The following is an 18,702-nucleotide window of genomic DNA, read 5'->3' on the forward strand; positions in this document are numbered from 1 at the left end:
GGAGAGCCTTTTTGTCCCCTCTTTGCAATACACATTCCTGCTCCTCTCCTCATTCCCATTAACTTCATTCTTCATGATCAGCAAAGAGAAATTACTGAAAACTAAACACATTTGACCTCTGATGAAATGCCAAAGTCAATGCAGGGGAAGTATATCTACCTTCTTTTTTGATCCTTCCATTCAGAGATGATGAAGAATTTTAATGAAGCCTAAGACCAGAATTCTAGGGAAAGATAGAGTCAGAGATTGTTATAGGTCTTCAGCTGAATGAATTTGGAGTCATAGTTTGATCCTCAAAAATGGCAAATATTTAGTATAGATATAGATATATAGATATAGACATAGATATAGATATAGACATAGATATATAGATATAGACATAGATATAGACATAGATATAGATATAGATATAGACATAGATGTAGATATAGACATAGATATAGATATAGATATAGACATAGATATAGATATAGATATAGATATAGATATAGATATAGATATAGACATAGATATAGACATAGATATAGATATAGATATAGACATAGATGTAGATATAGACATAGATATAGATATAGACATAGATATAGATATAGACATAGATATATAGATATAGACATAGACATAGACATAGATATAGATATAGACATAGACATAGACATAGACATAGATATAGACATAGATATAGACATAGATATAGATATAGATATAGATATAGATGATATAGATATAGATATAGATATATAGATGGGCAGCTAGGTGGCACAGTAGATAGAGCATTGGCCTTAGCATCAGGAAGACTCGTCTTCCTAAGTTCAAATCTGGCCTGAGACATTTACTAACTGTGTGATGCTGGGCAAGTCAGTTAACCGTGCTTTTGCCTCAGCTTCCTCATCTGTAAAATGAGGCAGAGAAGGAAATAACAAACCATTCTAGTATCTTTGCAAAGAAAACCCTTTGTATGCACGCACACATGCACACACACACACAATGTGTGTGTTTGCATCTATGAATATATATCATATATCACTTATAGATATATATGTATATAAAGAAATGAAACATTATATTCAGATATATTTATATATCTATATAGAAAAGAGAAAGATAAAATATATTTAGAGAAATGCCACACTTGACATTTTTGTTATATTGTTGTTGTTCAATCATTTCAGTGGTGTGTGACTCTTTGTGACCCCATTTGGGGTTTTCTTAGCAAAGTTACTGGAGCAGGGTCAGACACCTACTAAGTATCTGAGTCTAGATTTGAACTCAGGTCTTTCTGACTCCAGGCCCAGAATTCTATCCACTGTGTCACCTAGCTGCCCCTTTTCACACATATGTGTATATGTATATATGTATACACACACACACATATACATATATATATATATATACATACACACACACATACACATTTATGTATGTAAGTCTGGGTGTATATGTGTATATATGTATATACCAAAATGACATCCCTATGTTGGAGTCAAGGTACAGTGTGTCTGACTGTGATTGATCAGACTAAAACAAGCTGAGAATGCTCTACCACAGGTCAGGCACACATAGTCCATATGAACATTTGGAGTGATATGGCTCTAAATTTGTGCCTCTCACTTTTCTTTTGAGCTTCTGCAATTATGCTTTGCTCATAGAGTACAGCACGCTCTTTGATGCAGGCATGCCATATTATGCCAGTGTTTTCCATGTCGCACAATCAATACTAAAGTTCTCCAGAGAGAGCTTGAGTATGTCTTTGTATTGCTTCTTCTGACCACCTTGTGAGTGCCTTATTCACATGAGTTCTCCATAAAATAGTCTTTTAGGCAAATGTACATTTGGCATTCAAACAACATGGTCTGCCCATCAGAGTTACACTCTCTGCAGTAGAGTTTGAATGCTTGGAAGTTTAGCATGAGAAAGGACCTTATTGTCTGGTATCTTATCCTGCGAGGTGATCTTCAGAATCTTCCTAAGACAATTTAGATGGAAGCGATTCAGTTTCCTGGCATGGCGCTGGTGAATCGTCCAAGTTTCACGGGCACACAGCAATGACGTCAGCACAATGACTCTGCAGATCTTCAGTTTGCTAGGCAGTCTAATACCTCTTCTCTCTCACACTTCCCTTGTGAATCTTTCAAACACTGAGTTAGCTCTCAAGATGCCTGCATCACCTTATCTATGTGGACATCCTTAGAAGGTATACTGCCAAGATGATTGAACTTATCCACAACATTTAAAATCTCTCCATTTTCTGTAACTAATGGTTACAGCATGGATGGCGTGGTTCTGGCTTGTGGAGAACTTCTGTTTTCCTGGTGTTTGTCGTTGGACCAAAATTAGCACAGGCAGCAGAGAATCAATCCATACTCTGTTGTATCTCAGCCTCAGAGACTTCATTGGGTGCAAAATCATCTGCAAAGAAAAAGGTATGCACCAACTCTCCCTCCACTTTAGTCTTGATTTGTAGCCTTTTCAAGTTAAACAATTAACTGTCAATGCAGCAGCTGACCTCGATGCAGTTTTTGTCCTCAGATCTTGGGAATACTCTGCTTCTATGGAGGGATATATTTATTGCTTGAGAGAAGCAGATGCCCACTTGTTAGATATAGTACAAAATCTTTTCACATATAGATTGATCTAGATGTCTGCTGCTGGCCTTTGTAATTCTTCCAATAAGGTTGTTTCATTGACAATCAGTAAGTAATCAGTCTCAATCAAGGAGCACTCATTAAGCATTTACAGTGTGCCAGGCACTGTGCCTGGGGATAAAGAGAACACCTTTGAGTAGCATCAACCTTCAAGGAGTTTACATCTGAATGGGGGAGATACCATGGCCATAGCTAGGTATATACACCATGTAGAGAATGTAGGCCCCAGGTAACCTCACAGTGGAAGGCACTCCCAACTCCTGGCTACTGATCCAGAGGTCTTTCCATTGGACTGCTGTTCTTTTTCAGTGCACACTAAATAATCAATGAGACTCAACTATTTTTGATCTTCTTGTTTTCTTGTTGTTAACTTGACATTTCTGGCACTTTTGAAGGAGAATAAAAGACAAAGCAAAAGACAAATTGTATTTGATCTCAGAGGAAACTGGGCATTCCCGGAGTTTATTAAGTAGAGAAGTGACATGTGCACGAGAGGGAAATTCCTTTGGCAGCTGAGGGGAGTCTGGATTGGAGAGGGAGGAGGCTTGAGGCAGTGAGATCCATTAAATCTTATTGTTATTTTTGATCATTCTTTGCCTCCAAAGAGCTCTTAACTTTCTACCTTCTTTGAAAGATCTGTGACTGTGATATCATTAATTAAAGGGAACTCCCTGAAGAGGAAACTCCCTCCACCAATGCAGGTCAGCATTTTCTCTGCAACTTATGGTTTGGAAGAGTTGCTCAGGCTACTGAGAGGTTTACTTATTTGCCCAGGCTCGCCTAGCTATAGAGTGTCAGAGGCCATACTTGAACCCAAATCCCCTTGCCTTGAAGGTCAGTTCTTTGTCCACTAATCCTCTCACCTCTCTCTTTTGCAGTTAATAATAATGTTATATTTTGCTATTTAGCATGCAGAATAGTTTCCCATAACATCTCACAGGAACAAAATAAAAAAAAAATATTGTCAGCTCGTGAGTATTCTGTTGGAAGTTTGGATGGTTTTAGTTCCACCCTCAAGTTACCAGACTCTGGGCCTTCCAGTTTTACCCCCAATCAATCAATCAATTATCTTTTGACTTGAGCTTGATTAGTCACCCAAGTCAACAAGTCTCTCCTTCTGGGTCAAGACTGAGTGTACAGCAAGCCCATTCTGTTCAGAGAAGTATAGGTCCTACTTTTGGAGATGACTATAAGCTGCCCCCTGAGGTCTGGCCCACTGAGGTCTGGCCCCCTGAAGTCTGGCCCACTGAGATCTGCATGTGGAGTCCTAATGCCATCTTCTGAGGGAAGAGCATTCACTCTTGTGAACCTTTGCATCTTTTGGCAAAACTTTTTCAGCTACTTCCTGCCCCCCCCCACTCTACCACGTGGTGGACCACTTCATCCCTGATTGTTCTCTTACTACATAAGTCCATTCACTCACTCACTCATTCACTCACTCATCCATGCATTCAATAAGCATTTTGAGTACATAGAATGTGTAGGGTTTGTGAAAGCAACCTTTATGGGGCTTTGGCCATTGGTTGTGTAGGTTTTTACAGATAGTATGGTCATATCCTTCCCATCTTGTCATTCTTAGTATCATAATTTAGAACTGGGAGGGACCTCAGAAACTATCCAGTCTAATTATCTCATTTTACATATGAGGAAACTGAAGCTCAGAGAGCTTAATTGATATGACCAACCTCTCATCATTAGTGTCACAGGCAGGATTAGAACCCAGGTCTTTCTGAATCCTGATCCATCAATTTATCCACTATCTCATACTATTGAGGCTAGGTCAGGCAAGTGACAATGCTGTTTGAGACATTTTGGAGGCACTCTTTATAGGATACTGTAGGTGGCAGGTATAACTGAGGGATAATGTACTGTAATGCAAACAGAAATCCAATCTGACTTTGGAGTCAGAAGAAATAGCATTGAATAACCCAGCTCTGCCCCTAACTATCTAAGTAAGCTTGGCCAAGTCACTCAGCATCCCTAGGCCTCAGTTTCCTCCTCTATAAAATGAGAGTTAGATTAGATGACTCCTAAGGTTCCTTCCATGCCTAGATCTATACCTCTAGGATGCTAAAACAAAAACACACATCGTCTGGCATTCCAAATAGAGAGATTTCTTAGACTGTCAAGCTCAGTTGTGGCTGGAAAGCAGGAAATCCTTCTGTAGTCTGTATACCACAAATATTTAGCTCAGAGGATTCCCCTAGCCCACAGGAGCATCGCTGGTTTCACTAGCACTGTGACAGGGTAGCTTCCTGCCAGCCTCTCACAGGGAAGGTCTGTCCTAGAGCAGGACCAGGGAGAGGGGCAGGGCTGGAGAGGCATCTTGACCTCTTCTCCTTTGAAAGTTGCTCCAAATGGCAAACAAATCTCATTGCCATGCACGCCACCTCATTCCTCTTCCCTGCAAGATTTTCCTAAAATAACAACATCCAAGCCTCTACATATAGTGATGTTTCTGGCTCTTCTATGTTCTATCTTCACCTATAACTATCAAATCCCTTTCTTTCTTCAAGACCCAACTCAGGTACCAACTTACATAGAAAGCCTATCATGACCTCCCCCCACAACTATCAGTGCCCTCCCTCCACAATTACCTTGTATTTATCTACTTTGTGTTCATTTTATTGATTGTTTACATTTACTCTTTATAGACACACATATCCTTGTCTTATTCATTAGAAAGTAATCTTCATGAAGGCAAGGAATTCTTCATTTCTATATGATTATCCCCAGGACCTCATAAAGTGCTTAGCACAAAGTAGGTGATTAATAAATACTTGTTGAGTGATTGATTAAGGGTGCCTCTCCCTTAGGATAAGTCTCACGGAAAGAAAAGTGAGGTGAGACTTGAAGAGCTCAGTGGTTTTTTAAAGTCTGAACACTGAATCATGGTAATGCCCAGATAATATCATGGAATAGTAATAAACCAGTTGGGGACAAAAAACAAAGGATGCAGCAAAATCTGGATGAAAGTTTGGCTTGGGACGAGGGTCACAGGCTGATCCACCTGGAGTCCTCTGACTCATCAGATGCTCACACTTCTGCTTCAGCCCTGAAAGCCAAGAGCAGCTTCTTTGTGGGCGGTTTGACAGAACAATGGGGCTTTATAGAGGGTGCTTGATGAGCTTCAATGAACTCAGAATGAACTGTAACCCACAATTTAATCCAGGTTAGGGAGACTTGCTGAAGTGAGCTCACTATAAGAAAGAGTTTATACCCAATATTCATCTCTAGTACTATCCCTTTTCTCTTCTCTTTTTCCTCTTTCTTTTTGCTTCTCATTCTTTTTAAGCTTGCTATTGAAATATCATTACACCACTGCTTATCTCTTATGTTCCTCATAGATTCTGGCATGGATGGAACATGTTGCTGAAACTCTCTCTCCATATATCAGAAGGACTCATGTCATAGAATCATAGATTTATGGATGGAAGGGACAGTAGAGGTCATCTCGTTCATCTCTCTGGTATTATTTAGAAAGAAACTGAGGCCCAAAGATAGTAATGCCTAAGTTCAAACAGGATTTGAATTCAGGATGTCGGACTACAAAGTGAACACTCTTCCTATTACTTCACCTGACCTCCCTTGAATATGGAATGAATGGAATTTCAAAGATTGCTAATCTAAGGCCTTGACCAGTGAAAGGAAAATCCTTAAATAGCGTCACAGACGTGGCACAGAAGATTGTTGTTCAGATATTAAAGTCAAAGCCTCCTGAAGTCTTTCCAAACTCTGAGATTCTCTGATTCTTGGCTTCTGAGTACTGTTGGGCTGAAAATTTGCCACTGGTATCAAATGGAAGAATGTCCCTTGGGTAACAGAATGGCTTTACCAATGCACAGATATAAAGAATAATAACATTGCAAGAGTTTGAGGTAGAGAATCTGGAGTGCCTACCAGCCCTTGAAGTATGTCTTAGGATCTTATCTCAATCAATCAGTCAATGGCAAGCACTTAATAAGTGCCTACTATAGTCCAGGTATCCTACCCAGAAGCTAAAAAAAGCTAATCTTTCACTTTCAAAGACCTTCATAACCTTCCCTCTCTAACCTTTCCAGTCTTCTTATGCCTTGCTCTTCTTCACATACTCTTTGATCAGGTGACATTGACCTCCTGGTTTTTCCTTCAGGAAGACCCTCCATTTCCCCACTTTAGGCATATTCAAAATCTAGACATTCCTGTGCTGGGATTTTACTTCCTACCCATCTCCAAAATGAGTCTCCCAGACTTCCTCCAAGTTACAAATCCCACCTTCTACTAGACTTTCCCAATCCCCTCCCCCAATTGTGAATGCTTTCTCCTGCTAATTATCTCTAATTGATCCCATATGAATCTTGTTTGCCTGTCATCTTTCCCTTTCTACTCTGAGTTTCAGGAGAGTAGCTAATGGTTTTTGATTTTGCTTTTGTTTGGATTTTGAATTTGTTTTGGTTTGGATTATCAGGGTTTAGCACCATAATTGTCACATACTTTGTGATCTTTAAATGCTTTAATTAGCATCTAGTGCTAATTGAATGCATTAATTAATTAGATTAGCAAAATAATGTTAACTGACTGAATGACAAAGCCCTTACCTTTCAAATAGCATCAGCTTGACCAACTTGTAGGTATAGGAATAATGGGCTAAAATAAATACATAAAATAAAATCATCCAGCGAGAGAGAGAGAGCTAAAATATAATCCTAATCACAACATACTATCTTTGTAAAGCCTTGTACCATGCTTTGGTAGCTAAAAATTCATTCTACTATTTGATCTACACAAGAATACTGCATGGTCAGGTGAGCAGACCTCTTCATCCTCATTTTACAGATGAGGAAACTGGGATACAAAGACGCTGACCAATTTGCTCAAAAGCCGGTATCTAACTAGCTGCAGTGTCTGAACCACAACTCAAAGTTCTTTATTCAGATCAAAGTTCACTTCCTACTGCCCCATAGTGACTCTACCTGGTATCATTTTTTCTTGATTACATTAAGAAAAATGAGATGCATTAGTTCCTAGAAGTAGCAAAGCACTACTTACCTCCTGGAAATTTAAATGACTGAACAAGTTGTGGTATATGATTGCGATAGAAAACTGCTGTGCTGTAAGAAATGATGAGCTAGATGGTCCTAGAAAAACCTGGATAGAACTGCTGGAAATGATGAGGAGTGAAATGAGCAGAACCAAGAGAATGTTGCATACAGTAACAACACTGTTGTTTCTTTTTTTTCCCTAAAGATTGATTTTTATTATATTTGTGAAAACTGAACAAGTGGTTAAAAAATAAGGATTTTAATGAATTGGTTTAAAATTATATTGGTCAGTGATTAATTACTTTTTTCTTGTTTTTTTAATTAATTTATTTTTAGTTTTCAACATTTACTTCCACAAGATTTTGAGTTCCAAATTTTCACCCCGTCTTGCCCCTCCCCCACCCCAAGGTGGCATGCATTCTAAATACTCTTTCCCGTAGTCTACTTTCCCTTCTATCTCTCCCCCGCTTCTCTCATCCTCTTCCCCTTCAATTTTCCTGTAGGGCAGGATAGATTTCTATACCCCATTTCCTGTATATCTTATTTCCCAGTTGCATGTGAAAACAATTTTTTTTAACTTTTGTTTTTAAAATTTTGGGTTCCAAATTTTCTCCCTTCCTTCTTCCTCGCCCACCCTCATTGAGAAGGCAAGCAACTAGATACAGGTTATGCATGTGTAGTCATGCAAAACACTTTCATAGTAGTCATGTTGTGAAAAGCTAAGTATATTTCCCTTCATCCTATCCTGTCCCACATTTATTCTATTCTCTCTTTTGACCCTCTCTCTCCTTAGAAGTGTTTGCTTCTGATTACCCCCTCCACCAATCTGCCCTCCCCTGTATCATCCTCCTGCTCTCTTGTCCTCTTCCCCTCCTATTTTCTGTAGGGTAAGATAGATTTCCATACCTTATTGAGTGTGTATGTTATTCTCTCCTTAAGCCAAATCCAATGAGAATAAGATTCACTTGTTCCATCTCACCTTTCCCTCATTTGCCCTCCACTGTAAAAGCCTCTTTTTCTCTGTTTTATGTGAGATAATTTACCCCATTCTACCTCTCCCTTTCTCCTTCTCCCAGTCTCACCGCTTAATTTTATTCTCCAGATATCACCCCTTTATCTTCAACTCACCCTGTGTCTTCTATTTATTTATCTATCAATAAATCTATCTTTCTATATACATACATGTAATTTTTCCCCTTAAACTACTCTAATACTGACAAAGGACTCATGAATTACAAATATCATGTTTCCATGCAGAATGTAAACAGTTCAACCTTAATAAGTCTCTTATGATTTCTCTTTCCTGTTTACCTCTTCATGTTTCCCTTGAGTCTTGCATCTGAAAGTCAAATTTTCTGTTCAGCTCTGGTCTTTTCATCAAGAATGCTTGAAAGTCCTCTATTTCACTAAATATCCATTTTCCCCCGGAAGAATGATGCTCAGTTTTGCTGGGTAGGTGATTCTTGGTTGTAATCCTATCTCCTTTGCCCTCTGGAATATTATATTTCAAGCCCTGCAGTCCCTTAATGTAGAAGCTGCTAAATCTCATGTTATCCTAATTGTGTTTCCACAGTACTTGAATTGTTTCTTTCTGTCTTCTTGCAATATTTTCTCCTTGACCTGAGAACTCTGGAATTTGGCTACAATGTTCCTAGGAGTTTTCCTTTGGGGATCTCTTTCAGGAGGTGATTGGTGGATTCTTTCCATTTCTATTTTGCCCTCTGGTTCTAAAATATCAGGTCAGTTTTCCTTGATAATTTCTTGAAAGATGATGTCTACGCTCTTTTTTTTTTGATCATTGCTTTCAGATAGTCCAATAATTTTAAATTATCTCTTCTGGATCTATTTTCCAGGTCAGTTGTTTTTCAAATGAGATATTTCACATTATTTTCTATTTTTTCATCTTTTGGTTTTGTTTTATAATTTCTTGATTTCTCATGGAGTCGTTAGCTTCCATTTGCTCCATTCTAATTTTTTAGGGATTATTTTCTTCAGTGAGTTTTTGGACTTCCTTTTCCATTCAGTCAATTCTGCTTGTTAAGGCATTCTTCTCCTCATTGGCTTTTTGGACCTCTTTTGCCATAATAGAGTTAGTCTATTTTTTAAGGTATTATTTTCTTCAGTATTTTTTGGGTCTCCTTTAGCAAGCTGTTGACTTGTTTTTCACGATTTTCTTGCATCACTTTCAGTTTTTTCTCTACTTCTCTTGCTTGCTTCTCAAAATCCTTTTTGAGCTCTTCCATGGCCTGGGACTGATTATATTTTTCTTGGAGGCTATGGATGTAGGAACTTTGACTGTCTTGTCTTCTTCTAGTTGTATGTTTTGATCTTCTTTGTTACAAAAGAAAGATTCTATGGTCTGATTCTTTTTGTGCTGCTTGTTCATGATCTCAGCCAAGTACTTGAGTTATAAACTCTTTGTTAAGGTAGGAAGCTGCTTCCAGTGTGGAGAATGTACTGTCCCAAGCTTCAGGGGTTTTGTGCAACTGTTTTCAGAGATAATTCTAGGGACCTGTAAATTTTCAGTTCTTCTAAGGTGTCATTTTCTAGGGTGAGGTGTTTACTCCTCTCCTGGCCTGTGCTCTGGTCTATGAGTGACCACAAGCACTCTTTTCTGTCTTGGAATTGTGAGGAGGATTTCCTCTCCAGTACCACTACAAGCTCTACCACACCAGCACTCCTCCTTGCCCCAGGACCGCCACGCTGACCTGTGACCCAGATCCATGCACAGGCAAAGCAAGAGAATCCTACACCAGTATAGAGATCCCTGCAATCCGCCTCTGATCAACCACTCAATTCCTCTTCAATCTGTGGACTGGAAGCTCAGGAGGCAGTTGCCACCCCAAGGCCCACCTCGGGGACTGGGGCTGGGACCCCACTGTGCTTCTCTCTCACCACCATAGACACAGACTTTTCCTACTGATCTTCTAAGTTGTATTTAATGTTCATGGGTGGAGAAATCTGGAATCCACCATCCCGCAGTTCAGTCTTCTGAGGCCTGCTCCAGGTTTGCTGAGTCCTGCCTTGCCTGTGCTCCCATGCTGAACTGCTTTCCTCTCCCAGCCTGGTGCAATATACCTTTTTGTTCAACCATCCAGGTTGTCTTGGGCTGGAAATTAGTTTCACTCTGTCTTTTTGTGGGTTCTGCTGCTTTAGAATTTGTTTAGAGACATTTTTTACAGGTATTTGGAGGGGTTTGGGGGAGAGCTCAAGCAAGTCACTGCTTTTACTCTGCCATCTTGGCCAACACTATTATATCAAGAACAACTTTGAATGACAAAGTCATTTTGACTATTATAAATAACCACATTAACTCCAAAGGATATAGGAAAGGAGGCACTATCTGCATCCAGAGAAAGAACTGATAAATAGAAGTATGTATAGAATAATTTTGCATGTATAAATGTTCCTGTCTAATGGTAGTCATCTCTCTAGGATGGGAGAGGGGAGGGAGGGAAGAAAAAAAGGAAAACAAATTCCACGATTCTACAAATTTATTAAATATTTTAAAGGAATAACAAGTTGAACATAGTAGATTTACAGTTTCATGTGCAATCATCTTTTTTATCATTATACTATGTTATGGAAATGCATGTTTTATTCTATAAAGAAAAATAAAACAATGCTAGGATGGGCAGAGATGGGGTGGGTTAGATAGTAACAAATGAGATGAACTTAACAAATGAGATGAACTTCACAAATGAACTTTGAAATAACAGGCACAGCAGATGGCCTCAATCTTTTTTTAAGACAATTGAATTGGGGGGAAGCTAGGTGGCCAGTGGATAGAGCACCGGCCTTGAAGTCAGGAGGACCTGAGTTCAAATCCGGCCTCAGACCAAATACTTGACACTTACTAGCTGTGTGACCCTGGGCAAGTCACTTAACCCCAATTTCTAAAAAAAAAAAAAAAGATAATTGAATTGTATAGACGTAGAAAACCCAGACATGGATGCGATGTCTTGTGGCCAGGGGCCGGACATCACTGGGGCCTACAGATGACCCTGAAGTCACAGTCGGGAAAGTTGTTACCTGGGAGGAGGGGCCAAGGGATGACTTCACCTAGGCTTCAGCAGCTGGGTACATTATTGTGTGCTTCCTATTTTAATTAATTGTTCTTGCTATCCCAACTTTAAACTCAGTTGTTTCTACACTGCTGAAGGAGTATAAATATTCTGGTTGTCGTTGTGAGTCTAACCCAGCTCTTCATGACCCACAAACTTGTCCATGGGGTTTTCTTGGCAGAGATCCTGGGGTGGCTTGCCATTTCCTTCTCCAGTGTGTCCACATTTTACAGATGAGAAACTGAGGCAAATAGGAGTCAAAAGACTTGCCACAGCTAGCAAGCATCTGAGGCCAGATTTGAACTCAGATCTTTCTGACTCCAGGCCTGGTGTTCTATCCACTTCACCACCTAGCTGCCAAAGAAGTCTTGAGAACTACTCTTAGTTCTTTGGCAGTTCAGATGGTCCAAATGGGTACATTTTAGCCCCTTAATTATATAATTACCATCTAAAGCTTAACCAACAACTCTGTTCTCTGTACTCATTCAGTGTTCTAAGTGCACTCAAAATTCTGGTGTCCTGGGAAAAGCCTTTTTTGTTACATACTAAGAACATTTCTGATTGATTTTTTCCCAACTCCAGGCTCTTCTGTTTTGTCTCCCCAGATGTCTGCATTTATAGCTAAGCTGGTGTCTGCTGTTCAGAATGCTCACAAGACCTCCTCAGGACCTGGAAGAGGACAAGAAGTGATGGTGTCAACAGAACCGATTCTCATGGAGACGTACACTGGATTGATGTCATTCATTGGAAATCGCAACAAACTGGGCTACTCCCTGGCCCGTGGAAGCATAGGATTTTAAAATTATACTCCTTGTATAGTTAGGTCTCTTCTGTCAAAAGCTATGCAGTCATTTAGGGTTACTGTGCTATTTCCTCTGCAGTTCTGTAAGCCACCTTTCCTACAGTCTCTCCTTCCCATCCCCCATTCCTCACAAGCTTTCTGACAGACACATTTTCTGGGCCATGTAAAGAAGTAGCATAGTTGTGTAAGTTGAGATAGTGTTCTAGACCTTTATACAAAGGTTGAGATAACATAGAATTAAAGCATGAATACTTTATCAAATTAGTGACTGAATATGAAGTGAGTTCTGTGTACAAATTCATTCTCCTCTCATTCTTAAGTGTTTGTGGATATGTGCCCATTCTGGGGATCCCATTCAGCCCTTAAGCCTTCAGTTATGACCTCTGGATAGTGGACTCCCAATTGGATGACCTCCAGTCCTTACCTGTCTTCCATGCCCCATGTCCAATTGTCTTGCCAGATACCCTCACCTGGATGTTCAGGTCACCTAAAACTCAACATGTCCTTCAAAGAAACCATGCGGCTTCCATAGAGCAATTGTTTAGTGTCAAGGCCCTAGGGTTGGAATCAAGACATTTGAGTTCTAGAATTGATTCTAATTAAAACTTAATGTGTGATTTTAGGCAAGTTCCTTCTTATTTCTGTACCTCAATGTCCTCATATATAAAATGACAGTTTGAGATTTAATAGATTCTAAGGTCACCCTAATCTACAGTTATGCTTCTCATATATATTCTCATAATTTCCCATCTAAACAGTTTTAGTGGCCATCTTACTGACTGCCCAGTCTGACACTCACCACCCCCATCTAAGGCAATCATTATATGCCCCCTTGAGTAATCTTCCTAAGATATTCCCTTTGCAGATGATGATGATGATGAATGATGATGATGGTGATGGTGATGGTGGTGGTGATGGAGATGATGGGGACAGTGATGATAATTAGGGATCATATAGTGTCTTCAGATTAATGAGGTATTTTATATAGCATATCTCATTTGTTCCTCATAACAGCCTTATGAGGTAGGTGCTATTATTATCCCTATTTTATAAATGAAGAAATGGAGCCAGAGAGAGGATAAGTCATTTGCCCAGGATCACACAGCTAGCAAGTGTCTCAGGTAGAATTTGAAACTTCTTTCTCAGAAAATCTTTAGGATTTCAAGATGTAATAGGATCCCTACTAGTATCTCTAGTCTCACACACCGTTCTTCCCCATTCACAAGCGCTCCCCTTCTGCCTAGCTGGTTTTGCTCATGGTGTCACCAACACAGGCTGAAGCAATGCACATTCCTATAACTTTGCCTTTGCTTGTGTTTGTTTTCCTACCTGGAATAATTCCCTCTGTCTTTTTCCACTCATCTGAGTCCAGTCTTTCATTCAAAGTTCAGCTCAGCACAGTGGGACCTCCTCCGGGCCCCTACCCAGCAGCCTCATACTTGGTCACAACAGCTTCTTTCCAACTCTTGCTGCATTTCTTCCCTATGTAAGTCACTTCATTCTTGCCACAGCCATTTGTATTGACATTTTGTCTTTTCATGTCTGTATCCTTTTCTCTCAAGCAGAACGTAAATAAGCACTTAAGAGCAGGGGCCGTGGCTAGAAGCTCCTTTTATTTCCAGCAACTTACTGTCTTGTTTACACTAGGCATCTCAAATTGTATTGCATAGTTCAAAGCATTAAAAAGTAAATCAGGAGCCCCTGGGTTTTTGTCTGCTTTTTAATAGTCATATGATTTGGGACAAGTCTATCATACTTTCTGTGCCTCAGTTTTCCTATCTGTAAAAAAAGGGGGACAGTGATACCTATTTTACCTATCTCATCATGTTGTTGTAAAGACCCCATGAAACCCATGGATAATGTCCTTTGCAAAGCACTATGTTAATGGCAGCTCCTGGAATATGGGAAATGTGTGAGAACAGTCATGATTGCTGAGGTTGGTGATGCAAGGATAATGGATGACTGATGATGTGGCTGACAGTGATAATGGTGGTGCTGGTGACTGCTGGTGGGTGCAGCAACAACCTAAAGAGTGCCACAAATCCAGGGTCACAGAGTGTTTCTTTCCTGTATCTTGGTTAGGTTGGTAAAATGTTAGTGGGTCCCTCCTGAAAGCTAAGGCAAGCATTGCGAGGCTATAACATAAAAACAAAACACAATACATAGGATAATTTATACTGACACATAGGTTTTTATTTATCCCTGTGAGTGTCTGCCTTCCACGAGACAGAAATAGGTCACTCGGTGCCAAGTTGTTAAAAGGTTGCTGGCAGTTGGGCATTATCTGCAGAAAGCTGCTATTCACATACTCAACTCTTGTCTCAGATAGGAAATAAAGACATAAAAGCTGTGAGCCCCCAATCACGTGGATTCATTTAGCCAATCAGCATAGTGGAAAGGAGGGTCTTGAATTAATGAAATGTGAGACATGTCCATTTGAATTAGGGAAGAAGAAAGAGTGAATAAGTCAAGCCCTGGGAGATCAGGGCTAAGTGGTAAACTCTATTGGGGGTCATGGACAACCATGGGAAATATAAAGACACTTTGTCCAAGGTGAAAGAAAAGGAGAGGTAATGGTAAATTAGAAGATTATCCAAAGCCTAAACAACTATTGGGTAGTTTTGATAAAGACTGGCCTGCCACTGAAATGCCCTTCATGTATTCTTCTCCCCAAACCCACCACATGAATGATTCCCTACTATATCCTACTTTAGTGGTTAAATTATTTTTTTAAATAAAGAATTAGAAAATAACCAGAGCATGTGTATCTGCCTATACTATGCATGACATGTATGGAATTGATGACAGTATCCTTAAACATTGTCTTCAAGGAGGATTATTTGCTTAAAAATTGAACAAAGCTGCTAGCTTCTCTCTCTCCCAGTAGGGGAGCCGAGAAAAAAAGATGAATAATTGTGATAACTGCTTTGTTGGAGTAATGTTTGAGAGTCTTTTTACTCAAAAGAAAAAAAATGTGTTTTATTTTTGGGTTTGAATGATATTCCCCACCTGGACACCAGTTAATGAGGACTAAAAATCAAGTTCTACATAGATGCATGCAAGTCAATTTTGCTGTTTTTTATTCTATAATCATTAAAATTATTTATTCATGGAACGCTTGTTGATCTCTGAAATTCTTAGAAACTCAAAAGCAACATTTTTTAAAAGTTACTTCTTAGATGCCCATTCTCACACAGCAATGACATGTTATTACTAGTTTCCCAACCATGTATGCCATCTTTCTTCTCTTATTTATCCATATACTACATTTCTTATCCATGAAATTCAAAATTTCCATCAAATAATAAAAAAAGCATGTATTAATCACCCATTAAGTCCCAGATACTGTATTAGGGACTAGGGTATAAAGAAAAAAAAAGAGCCCCTGCCTTCAAAGAGCTTACGTTCTTTAAGGAAACACAATATGTACATATAGAGCTTCTTTCCAGCTCTAGAAGTATGATGGTATGTCTTTGGGGATGAGAGGTGGTTATGTTCATTCAAAGGATTACCAGAGGTTTGAGTCACATGAGTTGTGCACCTGTATGGCATATGAGCTCCAGCCTAGGGCCTTCCCTGCCTGTGGCTGATGCAGAGGGGAAGTATAAGTCATGGGATTTGAGAAACTGAGCAACTGGGAGGTTGGAATGTTTGATTAAGTATGAGCATGAATGCTGAAATCCCCTAAAAAGCAAGGTCAAGGGTTAAGTGACAGTGAGCCAGGGACTAAATTCCTTGAGAATGGAGAAAGACGGCTGAAAAGAATGGAGAATTGTAGCGAACAGATTTCATTATCTGTGTAGTGTGAACGATTTTAATTGAGTTAACTTCATAGGGACAGGGTTGCTGTCTGAAGGAAGTAGAAAGTTTTGGCAATAGGGAGCAAGGAACATTTTTTTTAATCTTTTTTGAGTGAGGTAATTGGGGGTAAGTGACTTGACCAAAGTCACACAACTAGTGAGTGTTATATGTCTGAGGCCAGATATGAACTCAGGTACTCCTGACTCCAGGGCCAGTGCTCTATCCACTGCATCACCAAGGACTCACCCTTCAGGGCCAATCTGAAGGGGCACATGAGAGAGGGACAATTAATCAGTGCTAGAAAGGGTGGCCAGGGATACAGTATGGGCAAAACCAGGTCTCTGGAAGTTCAAGTAGTTGAAAAGTATGTGAAAGGAAGAAGTTCCAAATGAAAAGAAGTTCATTCAATTTGGGACAAGAGTTCCAGAAGCCCCAGTAGAAGGTCTGTGTTTGAGGAAAATCCCATTGGTAACTGGGTGAAGGGTGGATTGGATTAAAGCAGGGGTGGGGAACCTGTAGCCTTAAGGCCACATGTGGCCTTCCCAAGCCCTTAAGAACCTCCTTTGGACTGAATCCAAATAAATTTAAGGCCACATGAGGCCTTAAGGCCACAGGTTCCCCACCTCTGGATCAGAGAGAGACTCAGAAAGTAGGCCAATTAGAAGGCTGTTACAATAGTCCAGATGAGATGTGATAAGGTCACGAATCAGAGGTGTGGCTGTGTGAGAGCAGAGAAGTGGCTACGTGAAGGGTTGGTGCTGAGATACAAAGACCAAAATAGGGCAACTGATTGGCTATGTGGGGTGAGTGAGAATGAGAACTGAGGTTAGCACTGAGCTTGAGAATTTGGGTAAGTGGAAGAATCGTAGAACCCTCAACAAAAAGAAAGGAAAATTATTGTTTGTTTTTTAAGAGGAGGCAATGAATTTTTTTGGGGTGTACCAGGCTTGTACACTCAGAAAAAAGCAACCAGGAGGGTTAAAGGGCCTTAAGTCAATATCATACAAAGATCTGTTCAAAGAACTGGGGATCTACAGCCTTGAAAAGGAGGGGAAAAAAGCAACCTTAAGGAATACATTATAGTTGCCTTCAAATATTAGAACGTCTGGCATGTTGAAAAATTAAAGTTGTTCTTTTTGATCCTGAAGGGCAATGCCTAGGATCTGCAAATGGACATATCTGTCTCTTAGATTCAACAAAATCTTCCTGTACAAAAATGAACTGGGTTGCATCAAGATACAGTACATTGTTTATCATGGCTGGTCTTCAAATATGGGGTGGATGGCCACTTGTAGGGCATATGGCAGTAAATTTTTTTAGGCAGGAAGGGTAGTATAATTAGGCTAAACAGATGACAAGGTAGTTTCCACATTTAAAAGTCTACAATTCTTCGTTTCTTTTTCATCAGGCTCATACGGCTTGAGACGGAGATTCCTTAGACCATCACTAGTGACATTGCGTGGAAGATGTTTAGGGTAAATGCTCTCAGGAAATTTTTCTGCCTGACACTCAGCTGATGGCAGTCATCTATTGGCCCTAGGGCAGCCATAAGGACCCTTGTCCAATTCTCCCAAGGCATCCTAGTGTACTGTCCGGCAGCTGAACGGTCAACTGAAACTGATGAGAGTATCATAATACATCTCCACCATTCTCCCTATCTAGGGCTTGGTTCACTAGCATGTTTTTTAGGAAACATCTCTAGAATGGCCTTACTGTTTGGATGCTGACCACATGCCGATTCCTGGTACCCTGTGACCCAGTGCTCCTCACTGTGGGTTGGGTGGTTGGGACATAGCATGGAAACTTCTGGAAGACATACTTATTGCCCCCAGCAGGTTCCTGGTGCCTGCTAATCTGCAGGATTAATGCCATCACACTTGGTTTCCAGTGAAGTGGAAATACATCCTTTGGAGACTTAGCCAATCTTTGAGGATAAAAATTGTTTTCTAGATTGAGTTTTGTTTGTTTTTGCAATGGCCGTTAATATGGGACACAAACCACAAATAGTTACATCATTTTCTTGCCTGTCTCTCCACTTGAGTTTGGGAACACTTGGTTGATTTTCAGAAAGAAAAAAAAAAGAACAGACTTTGGCTCACTTCCTTTCAGCTCCTCTAAGGGAATTTAAAAGTTTGTTCTGAAAAGATTTGTTTACTTATTTTGTTTTTTCTTCAGATTAATCCCTCAGCTGTGCCATGTACAAAACATCACATTTGAACAGTAATACAAATCCCCATTCTGGAACAAATCTACCCCACCCTGTATTCCCTTTTTTGTTTTCCTCTTTCCCCACCCCCAACCTTTAACTCACTGTGTCAAATATTGTTACAATCCCCAAGGCAATGAACTTCTATTGAAATGGCAAAAGG

At 39.9% G+C, this 18,702-nt stretch overlaps 1 protein-coding gene across 1 annotated transcript in view; it reads left to right on the forward strand.

Annotated features, from left to right (window-relative positions):
• TPRG1 (tumor protein p63 regulated 1) overlaps window positions 1-13,577 on the forward strand; it is a 151,375-nt gene extending 137,798 nt beyond the window's left edge. Inside the window, exon 6 of the mRNA XM_027848731.1 lies at window positions 12,336-13,577. Coding sequence (XP_027704532.1) covers window positions 12,336-12,530 — 195 coding nt within the window. The 3' untranslated portion in view covers window positions 12,531-13,577. The remainder of the gene's footprint in view (window positions 1-12,335) is intronic.
• Window positions 13,578-18,702: the final 5,125 nt, after the last annotated feature.

The sequence above is a fragment of the Vombatus ursinus genome, unplaced genomic scaffold, assembly GCF_900497805.2.
Source record: "Vombatus ursinus unplaced genomic scaffold, bare-nosed wombat genome assembly UNPS02006874.1, whole genome shotgun sequence".
NCBI classification, from domain to species: Eukaryota; Metazoa; Chordata; class Mammalia; order Diprotodontia; family Vombatidae; genus Vombatus; species Vombatus ursinus.